This window comes from Giraffa tippelskirchi, chromosome 10, assembly GCF_054371585.1.
Source record: "Giraffa tippelskirchi isolate mGirTip1 chromosome 10, T2T-mGirTip1v1.2.pri, whole genome shotgun sequence".
Lineage (NCBI taxonomy): Eukaryota > Metazoa > Chordata > Mammalia > Artiodactyla > Giraffidae > Giraffa > Giraffa tippelskirchi.
In genome coordinates this window covers 21118369-21137528 of record NC_137284.1, presented here as the reverse complement: position 1 = coordinate 21137528, position 19160 = coordinate 21118369, and the positions used below count along the sequence as shown (strand labels likewise).

General features: G+C 39.2%; 2 protein-coding genes across 3 annotated transcripts in view; one reads left to right on the top strand and one right to left on the bottom strand.

Moving 5' to 3' along the window:
• Window positions 1–15727, top strand: part of LOC145523907 (olfactory receptor 8C8-like) — a 42867-nt gene extending 27140 nt beyond the window's left edge. The window contains exons 3-6 of one of the 2 annotated variants that reach the window (XR_014066955.1): window positions 3547–3644; window positions 4515–4558; window positions 9872–9994; window positions 15538–15727. The gene's annotated coding sequence lies outside the window, so the exon portion shown is untranslated. The remainder of the gene's footprint in view (window positions 1–3546; window positions 3645–4514; window positions 4559–9871; window positions 9995–15537) is intronic. The other variant, XM_081535170.1, reaches the window with a different exon arrangement.
• On the bottom strand, window positions 11349–12287 carry LOC145523909 (olfactory receptor 8B4). Its single transcript, XM_081535171.1, has one exon. The coding sequence runs from the start codon at window positions 12276–12278 to the stop codon at window positions 11349–11351; it is 930 nt and encodes a 309-aa protein (XP_081391297.1). The 5' UTR covers window positions 12279–12287.
• Window positions 15728–19160: the final 3433 nt, after the last annotated feature.

Sequence of the window (19160 nt, the reverse complement as noted above, 5' to 3'; positions counted from 1 at the left end):
AGGGCAAACAGTTTGATGAACATTATATATATATAGCTAGAAGTAAAAGTGGAATACACCCAATAGGGTTCTTAGTCCTAGCTTGTCCAAACTTCAGATTGCCTCTTTCAAGACCTATTTTTTGCAGTGATTTTAGTCAACATTATATGATGATAATTTGTTTAATAGCTATCTTCTCAGAATCTACAGAGTTGATCGTAAGAGTTTTCTCTTTAGTTCTGTTAACAAATATTAGCAGATTTCCTAATACTGAACCATCCATGTACCCATGTAAAAAACTCTGTTTAGATATGGTGAACCTCTGTTTTTTCTCTTGCTGAAATATCCACTAATATTTTATTTGGGATTTTTGTATTCATATTCAAAAATGAGGTTGGTCCTTATTTGTATGCAGTTTTCTAGATTTGACATTGGTGTTATACGTATAAAAATAATTTTGAAGTGCTTTTTCTTTTTTTAGGCTTTAGATGAGTTTAAATAGTATTGGAATTATTTGTTCTTTGGTGAATTCTCCTGTGAAATCACTTGTGAGTGGTAATTTTTGTAATATAACTCTTGACAAGTTTATTTGATGGAATTGGACTCTTCAGGTTTCCTATATGTTCCAGCATTATTTTCCTAGAAAATGGAATATTTTATCCAAGCCTTTTAATCCATTTGAATAGAACAAAGTAAAATAGTTTCGATTTTTTTTCATTTCCTCTATTTCTATTTCTCCAGTATTTCTTAAATTTAGTATTTGCCCTCCCTTTTTTTCTGAATTTAGAATAAATAGTAGTAGATGTATCAATTTTGCACAGAAAAGCTATTTATTGATTGATTCTCTATTAATAATTCAATATTTTTAACTATTTTCCTACCCTCTATTTTTATTAATTTTATGATTTTTTTCCTGATTAAGTGTTTAGTTTATTTTCATTGTTCCATTTATTATACAGTATTTAAAGTTACATGTTATATTCCTGTTTTAGTAGTACACGTATCCCATGAGTTATGAAATGTTGCAAAGTTTCATATCCATTTTCTAGATGTTTTGTCATTTTGCATTTTCTCTTACCTATAAGTACCTTCAAAGATAGCTTTTAATATTCAAGTAACAGAGAACTTTTGTTTTCTTAATTACTTAAGTAATTAAGTTTAATTACACAGTTGGAGGGAGAAGGCAATGGCACCCCACTCCAGTACTCTTCCCTGGAAAATCCCATGGATGGAGGAGCCTGGTAGGCTGCAGACCATGTGGTCACTAAGAGTCGGAAAAGACTGAGCGACTTCACTTTCACTTTTCACTTTCATGCATTGGAGAAGGAAATGGCAACCCACTCCAGTATTCTTGCCTGGAGAATCCCATGGGTGGAGGAACCTCGTAGGCTACAGTCCATGGTGTCGCAAAGAGTCGGACATGACTGAGTACAGCTTAACTTCACTAGAGGACATTATCTGAACTCTTTCTAACACATAACATTTATTGAGATTTGCTTTTGTGACCAAATACCTATTCATATATGTGGCTGTCTTTATTTCTTAATAAGAAGATGTGGTTCTAGTTTCTCGGAAACAGAACTACACATATACATGTACACATACACATGTTTTATATATTTATCATGTAAATTTTTTTGTTTATCAGTAAATTTGTTTTATGATGAACTGAGAAAGGTAACTTAAAGTTTCCCTCCATTAGTGTGTTTATTTCTTCTTACCAGTCCTGCTGTTTTTTTATTTAGGACATAGAGAGTCACAACTCTCACAAATACACTGTAAACTTTACCCTTAACATTATTAAGGGTGCTTACTAGTTTTGGCCTGACTTCCATTCTAACTGATATCCATACTATTTGTTCATTTGTTTGCATTTACTTAATGTTTCTTTGGCCACTGTCTTATTTTCCATCTTTCTGAATCATTTGGTTTTAGCTAGGTTTTTGTATGTAACATAGATTTGTATTTTACTTTACGATCCAGCCTAATACTTTTTTAACTAATAAATTAGGACATTTACATTTATGTAAATATGTTTGCTTTAGTTCTTTCATAACATTTTATGTTATGATATCTCATTTTTTATTTACATTAAGTAACTATATGATTTGCCTTTCTTCTTCTTTATGTGTATGAAATTGTGATACTTAGAAAAGCTTGTATTTTTTGTGATGGTGCATGCTTTTATAATAACTATAAAATTCCCTTACTGTGTCTATTAATTCCCCGTTATAATTAATGATGCAACTAACACATTTCCTCTTCTTTTCCCCTCTGCTCCTTTTTCTCCACCATCAAGTTTTAGCCAAAAATAAATACTCTTTAATGTCTGTTTTACACTATTAAATATATTTATTTTTTACTGATTGTCAGCTTGTTAAGTACTCTTGTCCTGCCTCCAAGGAGATGTCAGATTGTTCTAATTAGGGATATGTTCTAATTAGGATTCTCAGTTTTCAACAAGTAGTGTCAATCAAACCCTTCTTAGCTTATTTATTAATTAGGGCATGCAGTTGTACATATAAATGGGAAAAAAAAGATAGTTTCAAGTCTTAATGATCCTATTTAAGTGAAATCTTGAATTCTCCACCTGCAACTTAATCAGAATTTAGTGGATATATGTTGAACCCATAACTGTTTGGATGAATCTTAAAAGGTAAGCAAGTCTTATTGCTTTTCTGTGACATTACAGATTTCCTAGACTAATTTTTCTTGTCATATTTCCCTGTGCTGTGCTTGGTCACTCAGTCATGTCCGACTCTTTGCAACCCCATGGACTCTAGCCTGCCAGGCTGCTCTGTCCATGAGATTTTCCAGGCAAGAATACTGAAGTGGGTAGCCTATCCCTCCAGGGCATCTTCCCAACCTAGGAATCGAACCAGGGGTCTCCTGCATTGCAGGTGGATTCTTTACTAGCTGAGCTACCAGGGAAACTAGTCATATTTCCCTATTAGCTGTCAATGAGTCCCTCTGACCATGCCTCTATTTGAGATGCATGTTCATGTACTTTCAGTAACTTTGTTCTTAGTATGGTTTTGAATGGCAGCAGAATATATACTACCCAAATATACCATGCTGGTATTAAGGATTATTTTAAACTGAAGACTATTGAGAAAAAGTAGATATAAAAAAATCTCTCCCTCTTTACCTAAAATCAGGACATAAATGTGTAAATGTGTTCCTTTCCCTTCTTTTCCAGAAGAGACAGAAGTTAACCACTAGAGAAAACTCTAGACTCTTCTAAGCCCGAAGACCTCACAAGCAGAACCTACATTAAAAACATTAGTCAGTAGATCTTGTCTTCCATTAGTTTTCATCATATATTTATCAATACCTTCCCACAGTTTGCCACCCCATAAGCTCAAAGCCCTTTTCCTTTATCTCGTAACTTCTCTACAAATTTATTGTTCTTTGTTAAAATACTATTTAAGCCCAAGTTCTAACCACCCCTTGGAGTTAGTTACTAATCCTTGAGTACCCGTGTGTGTGCCCAGCACACATGTTAATGTTAATTCATTTCTGTTCATTTTTCTCTTGTTAATCTCTCTTTCATCATTCTAATTTTAGTGCTGCTGATGATGCTGCTAAGTCGCTTCAGTCATGTCCGACTCTGCGACCCCATAGACGGCAGCCCACCAGGCTCCCCCGTCCCTGGGATTCTCCAGGCAAGAACACTGGAGTGGGTTGCCATTTCCTTCTCCAATGCTCGAAAGGGAAAAGTGAAAGTGAAGTCGCTCAGTCGTGTCCGACTCTTAGCGACCCCATGGACTGTAGCCTACCAGGCTCCTCCATCCATGGGATTTTCCAGGCAAGAGTACTGGAGTGGGGTGCCATTGCCTTCTCCGAATTTTAGTGCACTAGTCACTGAACCTTAGATGGATAGAAGAAAGTTTATATTCCTCCTCTACAGTTTCTAATAACCATGCAAATCAAGAGGGAGTGTCTCAGAGCATAAGAAAATAAGAGCTTCAGTTACCAGAAGTCCCTTTATACTAAAAGCACAAAGATAATCACAATGTAAGAGATTAGCAATGTTAATAACTCAGTCTCTTCCTATATGAAATCTTACTATTGAGGTCAAGTACAAGGAGCCAAAGGAGGATCAAAATACCATTACATCTTTATTAACAGCAAAACTGATTAAGGAAATCAGTTTTAGGACTCACACCTACCTCCCAGAACCTGGACCCTAGCTTCACCCAGTAAGGGACAGGAGGAGAAGGTGGAAATGAAATATCACATATCTGGCTTGTACTTTCTAAGTGTTTGCCTTAATTAAGTACAAACAAGACAGTGATGGAGAGATACGGGGTACAGTTCCCTCAATGACCAACTCATCAGTCTTTTACAGTCTCATCTGTCAAGTTAATCTGTCATTTTCTCATAGAGTGAACTAAGTAAGGAAGCAATAATAGGAATGGAAAGTGCTCACTTCTGACCTGCTCCCTCCTGGCAACTGGTAGAGATTTCTGACTGCCTACCTAGTAGCCATTTACTCTCTTAATTAATAACAAAATCCTAATTTTTTTCCCTAGGTGGCAATTTTCTGAATTGAATGCCAAGTTTCCCAGTTTACCATGTAAGTAGGTATGGTTTGTGAGATGTCAGTAAAAGCACCCTTTGCCCTCCTTTGCCCCTCTGTCTTCTTGCTGCTTGGGCTGTGGACAAAACCATATGAGGCCTAGCAGCCATATAGAAACCATGATGCATCCACTAGAATGAAGTCACTACTAAGAAGAGAAGAAAGAGACACTAAGTCCTGGATGACTCACTCCACCATATCTGCCCTGGACTGCCTACCTCGAGATGCCTTTTATGTTAGAGAAAAATAAACCCTCATATGCTTAAACCACTGCATTCAGACTTATGTTATCAGTAGCTGAAGCAGTTAGCAAATGAAGGATTTCATTTACAGACACATGAGGGGAGAGAGGGCGATGTTTAACTAATACATGGGCTGGGGCTTAGCACTATCCTGTCATCACTGCCCCACAGGGTAGAGCAGTGCCTCTCACTCCCAACCTCCACTCGAAAGTTCTTCCTGGACTTGGCATCTGTCACTCACTTCTGTATTTTCCTACTTGTTTAGAATATAGGAGAATGTGTAGATATCAAGAACAGTTTATTCTTCTCTGTTCTCCAAAACTGTCACTACCTAATTGTTACCTAATTCTGTTTGGTATCTGACAATACTTTTATATTTCCAACTACAATTAATTATAGATTATAAACATAGATCTAAACCAGAGTTACGGATTTAGAATCAAGCATGTGGTTGTTGGAACCGTAGGAGCTGGAGAGATGTCCAAGGAAGAACCCAAAAGAGTAGACCAAAGAGTGGACCCAGAGGAATCCTGACTTTAATAATGTTTCCTGAAGAGGAAGTTTTACTTGCTGAAAGTCAAACTGTCATGATGTCATGAGGTGACAGAATTTTGGTATTGTGGCAGAGGGACATCCTTTAGGACACCTATCAGAGCATCAAATCATATTTTTCACTTACTGTAAAGTGCAATTCCCCATACTTGTTCCTATTTGTTGACCATTTAAGAACCAACAGTTCCTCATCACCAGCCTAAGAAGATATGCAAGATGACCTATCCTTAGTTTGTGAGAGAGGTAAAGATCTTCATAATTTATAAAATGTTGTCTTTTCTGGGGGAGCAATAAATGGCTCTTACTGGCTGTTACAGAAACCAGGAAAAGTGCCTCTGAGTTTTTTGTCATTTCAGATCTTCAATGACAAAGGAATCCAAGCCAGTGTCTCATTAAGTACTTATACCTTCACCTCCAGTCACTTCAGTGCAAATATGGGATGCATGTAAAGAAAATTATTCTCAGGCTTTAATGAACTTATTTCCTAAATATCCCTTTCTGCTCACATCCTTATGGTTCTGATTTATTCCTTATTTCCACTCATTTGTAACAATGGTAACTTTTTCCTTAATGCATATCAAATTATATTTATTCTTATCCTTGACTCTTACTAATATATCCCCAGATCTCCACATGCCTAGATGTAGACAGTCCTCAGCTAAGTCCAAAAGACTGACTAAAAATCAGTCCTGGGCATTAACACAAGTTCAGTGAGTTAATATATGTTGTTGTCGTTCAGTAAAGTCGTGTTCAACTCTTTATGAGCCCATGGACTAAAGCATACCAAGCTCCTCTTTCCTCCACTATCTCCCAGAGTTTGTTCAAATTCATATCCATTGAGTAGGTGATGCTATATAACCATCTTATTCTCTCCCACCACCTTCTCCTTTTGCTTTCAATCTCTCCTAGCATCAGAGTATTTTCCAATGAGTCAGCTCTTCAAATCAGGTGGCCAAAGAATTGGAGTTTCAGTTTCAGCAATCATTCTTCCAATGAATATTTAGGGTTGATTTCTGTCAGGATAGACTGGCTTGATCTCACAGTCCAAAGAGTAGCAATACCAAAGAATGTTCAAACTACTGTAAAACTGTGCTCATTTCACATGATAGCAAAGTTATGCTCAAAAATCCTTCAAGTTAGGCTTGAGTAGTACATTAACCAAGAACTTCCAGATGTAAAAACTGGGTTTAAAAAAGGCAGAGGAACCAGAGATCAAATTGCCAATATTTGTTTGATCATAGAGAAGGGAGTTCCAGAAAAACATCTTTTTCTGCTTCATTGACTCTGTTAAAGCCTTTGACTATGTGGATCACAACAAACTATGGAAAATTCTTAAAAAGATGGGAGTACCAGACCACCTTACCTGTCTCCTGAGAAACCTGTGTGCAGAACAAGAAGCAACAGTTAGAACCAAACATGGAACTTGCTCAAAATTGGAAAAGGAGTACATCAAGGCTGTACATTGTCACCTTGCTTATTTAACTTATATTCAGAGTACATCACATGAAATACTGGGCTGGATGAAGCTCAAGCTGGAATCATGAATGCCTGGAGAAATATCAACAATCTCAGATATGCAGATGATACCATTCTATTGGCAGAAAGTGAAGAGGAACTAAAAAGCCTCTTGATAAGGGTGAAAGAAGAGAGTGAAAAAACTGGCTTGAAACTCAGCATTCAAAAAACTAAGATCATGGCATCTGATCCCATCACTCCATGGCAAAGAGAAGAGGAAAAATTGGAAGCAGTGACAGATTTTATTTTCTTGGGCTCCAAAATAACTGAAATGGTGACTGCAGCCATGAAGTTAAAAGACTTTCACTCCTCGGAAGGAAAGCTATGACAAATCTAGATAGCATATTAAAAAGAAGAGACATCATTTTGCCAACAAATGTATGCATAGACAAAGCTGTGGTTTTTCCAGTAGTAATATGTGTGAGGGCTTTCCTGGTGGTTCAAATGGTAAAGAATCTGCCTGCAATGTGGGAGAATCTGCCAGCAAGGCAGGAGACCTAGATTTGATCCCTGGGTTAGGAAGATCCACTGGAGGAGGGCATGGCAACCCACTCCAGTATTCTTGTCCTGGAGAATCCCCATGGACAGAGGATCATGGTGGGCTACAGTCCATGGGGTCCCAAAGAGTTGGACATGACTAAGTGACCAGTTCAGTTCAGTTCAGTTGCTCAGTCGTGTCTGTCTCTTTGCGACCCCATGTACTGCAACACACCAGGCTTCCCTGTCCATGACCAACTCCCAGAGCTTGCTCAAACTCATGTCCATCGAGTCGGTGATGCCTTCCAACCATTTCATCCTCTGTCGTCCCCTTCTCCTCCTGCCTTCAATCTTTCCCAGCATCAGGGTCTTTTCCAATGAGTCAGTTCTTTGCATCAGGTGGCCAAAGTATTGGCACTTCAGCTTCAGCATCAGTCCTTCCAATGAATATTCAGGACTGATTTCCTTTAGGATTGGCTGATTTGATCTCCTTGCAGTCCACGGGACTCCCAAGAGTCTTCTCCAACACCACAGTTAAAAAGCATCTGTTTTTCAGTACTCAGCTTTCTTTATGGTCCAACTCTCTTATCCATACATGATTACTGGAAAAACCATAGCTTTGACTAGATGGACTTTTGTTGGCAAACTAATGTCTCTGCTTCTTAAAGCTGTCTAGGTTGGTCATAGCTTTTCTTCCAAGGAGCAACTGTTTTTTAATTTCATGTCTGCAGTCACCATATGCAATGATTTGGGAGCTCAAAAAAAAAAAAAATAAAATCTCTCGCTGTTTCCATTGTTTCCCCATCTATTTGCCATGAAGTGATGGGACTGGATGCCATGATCTTAGTTTTCTGAATGTTGAGCTTTAAGCCAACTTTTTCACTCTCCTCTTTCACTTTCATCAAGAGGTTCTTTAGTTCTTCTTCACTTTCTGCCATAAGGGTGGTGTCATCTGCATATCTAATGTTACAGATATTTTTCCCGGCAATTTTGATTCCAGCTTGTGTTTCCTCCAGTCCAGAATTTCGCATGATGTACTCTGCATAGAAGTTAAATAAACAGGGTGACAATATACAGCCTTGATGTACTCTTTTCCCAATTTGGAACCAGTCTGTTGTTCCATGTCTGGTTCTAACTGTTTCTTCTTGACCTCCATACAGATTTCTCAGGATGTAGGTCAGGTGGTCTAGTATTCCCATCTGTTGAAGAATTTTCCACAGTTTATTGTGATCCACACAGTCAAAGTCTTAGGCATAGTCAGTGAAGAAGAAGTAGATGTTTTTTGGAACTCTCTTGCTTTTTCAATGATCCAACTGATGTTGGCAATTTGATCTCTGGTTACTCTGCCTTTTCTTAGTCCAGCTTGAACATCTGGAAGTTCACTGTTCACGTACCTTTGAAGCCTAGCTTGGAGAATTTTGAGCATTACTTTGCTAGTGTGTGAGATGAGTGCAATTGTGTGGTAGTTTGAAGATTCTTTGGCATTGCCTTTCTTAGGGATTGGAATGAAGACTGACCTTTTCCAGGCCTGTGGCCACTATTGAGTTTTCCAAATTTGCTGGCATATTGAGTGCAGCACTTTCACAGCATCATCTTTTAAGATTTGAAATAGCTCAACTGGAATTCCATCACCTCCACTAGCTTTGTTAGTAGTGATGCTTCCTAAGGCCCACTTGACTTTGCATTCCATGATGTTTGGCTCTGGGTGAATGATCACACCATTGTGGTTATCTGGGTCATAAAGATCTTTTTTGTATAGTTCTTCTGTATATTCTTGCCACCTCTTCTTAATATTAACTTCTGCTTCTGTTAGGTCCATACCATTTTGTCCTTTATTGTGTCCATCTTTGCATGAAATGTTCCTTTGGTATCTCTAATTTTCTTGAAGAGATCTCTAGTCTTTCCCACTCTATTGTTTTCCTCTGTTTCTTTGCACTGATCACTGAAGAAGTCTTTCTTATCTCTCCTTGCTATTCTTTGGAACTCTGCCTTAAAATGGTCACAGCTTTCCTTTTCTCCTTTGCCTTTAGCTTCTCTTCTTTTCTCAGTTATTTGTAAGGCCTCCTCAGACAACCATTTTGCCTTTTTGCATTTCTTTTCTTAGGGATGGACTTGATCACTGCCTCTTGTACAATTTCACAAACCTCCATCCATAGTTTTTTAGGCACTCTGTCTATCAGATCTAATCCCTTGAATTTATTTGTTACTTCCACTGTATAGTGATAAGGAGTTTGATTTGGGTCATACCTAAATGGTCTAGTGCTTTTTCCTACTTTCTTCAATTTAAGTCTGAAAATTGCAATAACGAGTTCATGATGTGAGCCACAGTCAGCTCCTAGTCTTGTTTTTTCTGATTGTATAGAGCTTCTCCATCTTTGGCTGCAGAGAATATAATCAATCTGATTTTGGTATTGACCATCTGGTTATGTCCATGTGCACAATATGTGTAAAGCACCTTAAACAGTGCCCAGACATGGAGAAAATAAGTTTTATTTCACATCTCCTCCTTTGTTTCATGCTTCAGGTGCTTCTCTTTGCTGTTCTTGGCTCCATCTCAGAATGCTTTGCTTCTGGCCATGACCTGGAACACTTGAGCTACCTTTCTTCTTAGTACGATGCTGCCACTGTAACAGGTGTCAGCAGAGAGGTAAGTGTGAGGAAGGTCTTATTTCTCTCGTTTACTCATTTCTCATGCCGCTATACACTGTGCAACTATCCAGTTTTATGGATCCATTGGAAAATTATGAACAAAGCAAAATATATAGACTGAGTACTTTATGACACTCCCCACTTCCAAAAGTACTAAGTGCTCTTTGCAGATAGTCTCCTCATAGACACCCCAAGTTCCAGACTACACAGAGAGGATATCATTCTTCTGACCCCGCCACAAGTCTCGGTCCTGCCCATGTGGGTTAATTTGACCCTAAGTTCAGCTTCATTCCAACACACAAGGAAATTTATGAGGGTGTGCTCCTCACAATCTGAGCTATCCATTATAGAACAGGGGAGTCTTCAACAGAGTAGTACAGAGCATTCTTTGGCACTCAAAACTGGGATCCCTTTCAAGTCTTCCTGCAAGTGGAAAGTGTAATGTGACTCCTCTTTCTTCCTGATTCTCTAGTAATTAACTGTAACACACGTACACACACACACACACACACACACACACACACAGTCTCAGAGGCAATAAAGTCTAAATCTACTGTAAAGAGAAAAAGAATTGTCCTAAATGTCTATAATATGCACAGTACCTCCAAGACAGGATAGAGGTTAGCAGTTAACAACATGTTGTAAGTGCATGGAATTTCTCTCTTATTATTTTGCTTTCAGACTTAGACCCCAGAGCACAAGAATTTGGCCCAGTTATAAACCACCTACCCCATGGTTACTGATCCATGGCCTAAGAGGTTTGAAACTTTGAAAAGAAAGATTTAAGTTTGATTTATCTTGCATTTCAGGCCATATAAACAGCTCTTAGATGAGACTTTCTCTTATACAGATGTGGATATATGTGAAAGCGATGATTTACATTTCTCCTAGCCAGGCAAACCTTTCTAGGAGTTGGAAGGCTATCTTACTTATGGCCCAAGTTATAGCTATCTTTCATCTTTGGTAAGCCTGTTCTCATAACTGAAGAAAAATTCATTCTCCAGGATTTTTATACAGCCACCTGCCCCATCTCCCAGCCAGAAAAGTTGCTTCAACAAACCCATTTAGCCTACCAAGAAAAGGATGGAAGACATAGACTCTCATCTTACTCATCTCTTGGACCTAATATAGAGTCCAATAAACAATAGGTACCTAATAGATGCTAACTTGCATGCAGTGAACCAGTTGAAATAGTATAAACCTCAAAAAGAGTACAAGTAAGAGATTTGCAATTTTTTTTTTTAGAGAGAAGACCTCACTTAAAAAATAAACACTAAAAGTCCTCCACATGTAGATAAAATATTCTTGAGCATGATGCTTACCGGTAAGTGACTGATGCAAACAGAACCATTTCAGAAGAGAACTGTCTTCAGGGTTTTTCTCAGAGCAAGTTTAACATCCTTATTCTTCAGACTGTAGATCAAAGGGTTAAGCATGGGAACCACATTGGTGTAGAAGACTGAGGCAAATTTACCCTGGTCCTTTGATCCAGGAAAAGAGGTTGTTAAATAGGTGAATGCCCCTGACCCAAAGAACAGAGCCACAGCAGCTACATGGGAACCACATGTGCTGAAGGCTTTGGACCTGCCCTCAGCAGAAGGAATATGGAGGATACTGGAGAGAATCAGAGCATATGAGATGAAGATACTGATACTGGATATTGTGATGACCCCTCCAACAACAATAAAAAACACCAGCTCATTGATGTGAGTGCTGGTGCAGGAGAGCTGCAAGAGGGGGAGAACTTCACACAGATAGTGGTTGACGATGTTGGAATCACAGAATATCAGTCTCAACATGCTTCCTGTGTGGGCCATGGCCCCAGCAAACCCTATCACATACGAACCAACCATCATCAGAGAACAGACCTGAGGGGACATGGTGACCGTGTACAGCAGGGGATTGCAAATAGCCACAAAGCGATCATAAGCCATCGATACCAACACGTAGCACTCAGAATTGACAAAGAAACAGAAGAAAAATAGTTGTGTCATGCATCCCACATAAGAAATGATGTTTTCTGATACGAAATCAATTAGCATTTTGGGGGTAAACACACAGGAATAACAGACATCTATAAAAGACAAGTTGAAGAGGAAAAAGTACATTGGAGTGTGAAGGCTAGAATTCAGCGCAATTAAGGTGATCAAGCCCAAGTTGCCCACCACCGTGAACACATAGATCCCTAAGAACAGGAGGAAGAGGGGGAGCTGAAGCTCTGATAGTTCTGATAATCCCACGAGGATGAACTCAGTCACCGAGGAGCTGTTTACCAGAGCCATTCTCTTCTGGGGAACTGTCTGTGGAAACAAGGGACAAAATGTTTCAATTTATTGTAGTCACAAGCATAGCCGATGGAAAAAAAGTCTAGAAGATGAGCCAGTGCATGAATGCCCTCCTTTTTGCCTTTCTTCACTCATCTATATGCCCTCCCCCAACCCCGGCCCTGCCAAGCTATTGACAATGTGCCTGTGACTACATCTTAGCTCCCCTGGGCTGATCATGAATCCAGGCTAGAGTCTGTTAGCATGGGCAGCAAGAATTCTGTCTGCACTCAGGAGATGAGGAGATGGAGCACCTGAATTGGCTGCCCAGCAACTCTCAGAAAGACCTTCCAAGAGCCAGGAGTACAACCTGAACCCACTGTGCCTCAGACTCTGAGAGACAGGCTCTCCTGTCCCACATTGTCTCCATCCACCCTGCCTCCCCGTCCCAGCCAGATAAGAGGTCTGCACCCTGAGAGAAAGCCAAGAGTTGTTCCCTCTGTCTGCACCTCCTGCCTTCCTCCTTTTAGTCCCTTCACTACATTTGACACCAGAATCTGTTTCAAGAGTAAAGAGGGGATAAGTACTTCTCAGATCCCTTGATTGTGAATTTAAAAGAAAACCATCAGGAAAAATGGGAGTCAGACATTCACCTTCCTCCTCCCTGCCCTTCAGTCCTGGGCATTAAGCAATCTCTTTTTCCATTAGCTCAAAGGAGAAAATGGTGTTAGTGCATAAAGCAGATAGCCTCAAGTTTTAACTCTTCTGATTCCCTTGGTGCTGAGAATCAGAGCTTTTAACAGACCCCAGTCTCCAAGGTGCTCTAGGAATGGACCAAGATTTCTGTTGGTGGATTTTCCCAGGTGGTATATATCAACTTTAGGAGAAAAAAAAGAGCAACCCTCATTTTCACCAGAACCCCAGCTGGTATATCATGGAGAACTTAGGGCTACTAGATGATCTCAGGGATCTGATTAGATACAGTCTCAATCCCTAGGTAATTTCTCAGAGTTATGTCCCTACAGAGAAGAAATTAGACTGTCTTTGTTTACAACCTGGATGATGATGTTTACCTAGCATCTTGGGACTCAGGTGTTCACTCAAACTTCTCCTAAACTCTGAGGATTTCATGTTGTTTAGTGCTGAATTGAGGTGGGGGGGGGAGGGCTCAGATTTCCTCTCCTTTATTATATCTTGACACTTACACTTGACATTAAGGGAGGATGATCCCATACTTATTTTAACCACTATTTCCAAATTTGTAAAGGGAGCTTTGAGAATAGGACCAAAAAAAGTTAGGTCAGACATGTAGGTGGTATGAAAAGCACCTCTGACAAAATGTTTCTAGCACCATGAGCTGCTCAGAACAGTGGAAACATCCCACCACCACCACAATCACAAGCACCACCTACCCTCAGCTCTACCAAGGGCTATAGACTGGCTTTTACTATAAATGAGATTAAGGTATCACTTATGCAAAGAAGCTCTCACACATGTGCTCACACGCACACACACACACACACCTTCACAAACTTACTCTATGGATGTGTGCAGGTCAAGGTATTAACAGGAGATGTACCTAAAGGTTTTAATTCTGTCATCTTTCAGACGGCAAAATTGTTCTCCATGTCATCTGCTACATGAATATTCTAAGAAATTTTCAAAGATATGTGAGCAACTGCATTTGTAATTTTCCACTGAGGATGCCTAAAATAATCCTAGATTGCTTGGAACATTCCTGATTTACATCCATTATCCCTGTATAATTATTAATAGCAAACCTTCTCACTCTCAAAAGTGTCTGGATTTGGGTAACAAATTATATGGTCACCCTACTAAAAAGAGCATAAGCAACTATTCAAATCCTCCTGCTCCTGCTGTCTCCTACTGACTTCTCTCCACTTTCTGACTAAGACAGTCTCTGTCTTTCACCCTCTCTTACCCTAAGCATTTTCTTTCACTGAACCTGCTCTTGCTGGCCAACCAGTACCTTCTTGTCCGTAGATTTTGGCTTAAAAATGGGAAGGGCATTAACTGCAAGCTATTTCCAATTTATCCCTAGCCCAAAAAACCTAAAGCAAATAAATTTAAACTGCACCTACCCACCGAACATAGGTGAAAGAGGAATAGGGAGTGAAGAATTATTTGGGAACAAGGAATAAAACATTGGAGGAATTCTACATTATAATCATTGGTACAATAGTATAACATTGTATAATGCTGTACATGATGCAATATATTGATTAGTAGTATTTAACAAATTTGAACATACATTTTGACCCAGAAATTATACTCTTAGATGTATACCAAATAAAAATAAGTGCATATGTATACCTAAAAAATATGCCAAGAAGGTTCATGAAAGTTAAATAAATGTCACAAACCTATTATGGAGCAAAAGAAGCCAAGACAAAAGAGTGCATACTTTAAGATTCGATTCACATGAAGTCCAAAAGCATGAAAACTGATCTTCTATAAAAGGGAGTAAATCAAGAGGAAAAAGAATTAATGCATATGAAGCAACTTCAGAGTCCTGGCCTTATTCTGGGTGTTTCCTATGTAATACTGTGTTTATAACAACTATACAGTGTGCATGTGTGGGAAGTTATTGTTTCCAAAGATGGCATTCTAGCACGTGCACACATGTGCACATGTGTACACACACACATACATACATCTTACATCCCACATGCTCTTAATACAGTGGAAGGAAAGCTGTCCTCCACTAAAGAGATGGTGTCTATGCTTTCTAACCTTGCATCTAGGCAGGGACTTGGGATTTCTCAAACCAAGAATATGGCAGAAGTGATGCTGTGTGACTCAGCCATGGAAGAATAGAGCTTTCACTTCGCTGTCTGTCCCTCTCTTTCCTTCCTCCTTCTCCCTTCCTCCATCCTTCTTCTTTCTTCCTCCTTCCCTCTTCCTTTCTCCTTACTGTTATTCCTCTTTTGTCATCCCCAGCCTCTTACTCACATTGGAACATCTGGCTTTGTCTCCAGATAAACCACAAAGCAGAAAGTTTATGATCCAGTGCTGAGGAGGAGCAGAAGCCCTCTGGGCTTCCCTGGTGGCTCAGATGGTAAAGAATCTGCCCGCAATGCAGGAGACCTGGGTTCAATCCCTGAATTGGGAAGATCCCCTGGAGAAGGGAAAGACTACCCACTCCAGTATTCTTGCCTGGAGAATAGTATGAACAAAGGAACCTGGCAGGCTACAATCCATGGGGTCACAAAGAGCCAGACATGACTGGGCAACTAACACTCACTTTTTTTTTCAGAAGCTCTCTAGAGACTGCATGCTGCATCGGGATGCATACTCAAGGGAAATTGCCAGGACAGTTCCTAGTACAGGACTGGATTCTGTTTCCCCTTCACTACTCAGAGAAACGTTTTTTCAGTTCCATATTTAGATGATGTTTCTGAGGTTTATTTTTATGAATAAAATAGGTATTTCTCTTTAGTACATAATTTCTTACCCACTGCGTTTCTCCCTCTTAAATAACAGTTTTGCAGATATGTGGCAACAGCTCAGCATGAACGAGTAGGGAAGAATCATCTCTGTTCATCAGAGTAGAAGTCAGTGTATTCACTTATTCATCATCCAATACATTTTTATTAAGACTAGCTATTTCTAGCAATCTTGCAAACTTTATATTCAGAAAAATCTCTAGTGTGGCAAACTAAGAATTCAGAATAAAGTATAGAAGTCATCTATTTGTTGATATTTGAGGGGGCAGATACTAAGTGAATTCCTGTGAGAGCAAAAGAGAATAATCCAGACGAGTGTGCAAGCACTGGACCTGGGCTTTGTCCCTGGGGAGCTAGTCAATTTCCTGTGGCCCCGATTTGGAGTTTAATTGGGTTGCCTATGCAGGACACAGGATATAAAGCCAGGGAATCAAGCAGGTTGGGAGTTTGGTACCATAGTTGACTCATAATACTGGATCCCAAAGGGAAACATCTCCCATGGCCTAATCAGAGAAAGAAAAAGGTTCACATAGGAAGAGGGCAGAGATAATATGTATCTGTCCTGGCCTTGGCTCTAAAAGAGAGAAAATAGCCCCATGAAAAGTTCTAACCACCTCTGTGTTTTAGGCAGAAAATACGTATTACATATATAACAACAACAACAACAAATCTTTCTTGGGAAAATACAATTTAAATCAAAATATCAAAGGATTTCCCCTGATAAATACCCAAGGATCATAAACTCTTAATGAAAATTACTAAACAAACAGATAATGAGCCACCAGGATGATAATGAAAAATCACAATCTACAGAACCAAATCTGCAAAATTATTATGTTTATCAGGGGCAGAATACAAAATAAATATATTTTATGTATTCAAAGGGGAAAAAACGAAAGTATAACGAAGGAAAAATCACAACTGACACGGCATATTTTTAAAGAATTTAAACTTTATTTATTGACCACACTGTGCAACTTGTGGGATTTTATCTCTCCAACCAGGGAATTCCCTCCAATAGAGCTTTTAGAAATAAAAACATGATTGTTGAAATGAGGAACTCTATGAATATGTTAAACAGCCTGTTAGACACAGGTGAAGAAAAAGTAAGCAACTTGGAGATTAGAAATTATCCAGAAGTCAGCATCAACTAGGGAGAAGGGGGGAAAAAACTATCATTTAGAAATAAAACATAAGAAATGTAGAAATAAAGACAGTCTGACAGATAGATAGAGCACATCTACCACATTCTAGACCCTGTGTTTGGCACTAAAAATAAAGCAACAGTGGAAACACATAGTCTCTTTTCTTTCAAATATGTAATTTAGGTAGAGAAAATAAACAGCGCTTCTAATTAATTCTAATAATTAATTAATTCCAGTAATTAATTGGAAATACAGTAAGTGTGCCAGAAAGAAGTTATGGGTTGCCATGAAACCATTTAATGGAGGGGGGCACTCTTCTGGATCTGGAGGGTCAGGGAAGTCCTCCCTGAGGAAGTGAAATTCAGGTTTAAAACCCAAAAAAGTAAATAGTGACGAAACTAGTTGTTTGTGACTATATAGCATTGGCACTCCTGCATTTGGGGACCCGCCCTTGTGTAAGCCTTGGATGGAGCCAGAACTTGGCCTTCTTCTGTGAAACCTTGAGAACATAAGACCTGAGCTCAGCTCAGATATTGTCATGCTCTCTCTGTGACACAAGAAAGAGGAACAATTTATATTCCTTTCTGGCACAAAAAAAGAGACAAAAATCAGTCAATCAGTAACAAATGTCAGGTGTTGGTGGCCAACAGGGGCAACCAGCTCAGCCTAACCAGACAGTTCTGAGGTGTAACTTGGCTGTGCTTCTACCACCTGGCTTCTCCTAGAGCCTACCTGGCTCCAAAAACTGCTCTGAGATTCTGTGAACCACCTGACAACTCCCTTTTTTGGAAGCGGTTAACCAGAATCAGTGTTCTGTTTGTAGTTAAGAACACTGGCTGCCAGAATAGTGACTGGCGATTAAGGCGGGTATGGCAGGGAGTGGAGATAGGGAAACCATTCCAAGCTGTGGGACAACTTTCTCATATCCCTGTGATGAAGGCAGACACACCTGCCAAAATCACCTTTTAAAAGGGTGTAACAAAATCTCCCTCAGTGTTTTTCTCTATTTTGAATGATTTTTCCCCTTCCAAGGAACTGTTGTGTGGATGTGGTTTAAAGGATAAAATGAACAAACTTTGAAGATTTCAGAGACCATTCTTCATAATCCTACATAAAGTTTTTTAAACCTTCAATTGTCCAATGACTCCTCTTTTCTTTAATAATGAATAATAAGCTCCTTTTCTAGGCAGACAGAAATGCATTTGATGTCTGAGCAACTTTTTTAATGTTTTGTGGACCATAAAAGCAATAGCAAATAATAATAATAATAATTATGTTTAACATATAAGGAAGGTAATGGCACAAAAGTTATTTTTATTAGTGATTAAATTGCTAGTGTGTGTTTAAATTGGTCATTATTTTTATAAGGTTCTATTTTTCATGGGTTCTATGTTCACTTAGTTGCCTTTGGGATTCTGTATAAAATCAGTACAGAATAGCTTTGGAATAGCTTTTTGTGCATCTTGTAAAACTCAGAAAATAATTTACTCTTAAAAATCACTTACAGAGTATTATAGAAAGTGTGTCTTTGGTTTGGCAACAGATCTTTATTCAAAAACAACTTCCAGTTGTTACATGTAATTATGGAAACACAGGCTTCCCAGGTGGCACTAGTGGTAAAGAACCCCCCTGCCAATGCAGGAGACACAAGACTTGGGTTCAATCCCTGGGTTGGGAAGATCCCCTGGAGGAGGGCTTGGCAACCCATTCCTGTATTCTTGCCTGGAGAATCCCATGGACAGAGGAGACTGGCAGGCTACAGTCCATGGGGTCGCAAAGAGTCGGACATGACTGAAGCAACTTACTTCGCACACATGCATGGAAATGCACAATCTACTTTATGATGTGGTTTTAGAAATGCATTGCTATTAGTCTTGACTGATAAATAGAACTTAACCAAGAGAGAAAATCAGGAGGGTGTTCTGGGCAAAGAGAATCACAAAAGGAAATATTAAAAGTCATATGGAAGGAAAGAAAAAAAAGCATTGCAAATTTGGAAAGTGGAAAATGACATTGAGACTTGAATCGTTGCATACATGGCAGAGAGGGGTGAGAGGTAGTTGGGGTGGATTAATGATGATGGTAAATTAAATCTTTCTTCCCTCTCTGACTCGAGAATCAATTGAGAAGTTAGAGACAGAAGTCAGGGGGCGAAAAAATGCCAGCTTTATTCCTGATAAAGTTAATTAGAAGACCAAGCTTGGATGTTCATCTACAGTAGGACCTTATAACTCCCTCACTGCACACCATAGACTAAATTTATGAATCCAGGTCTAAACTGAGCTGGA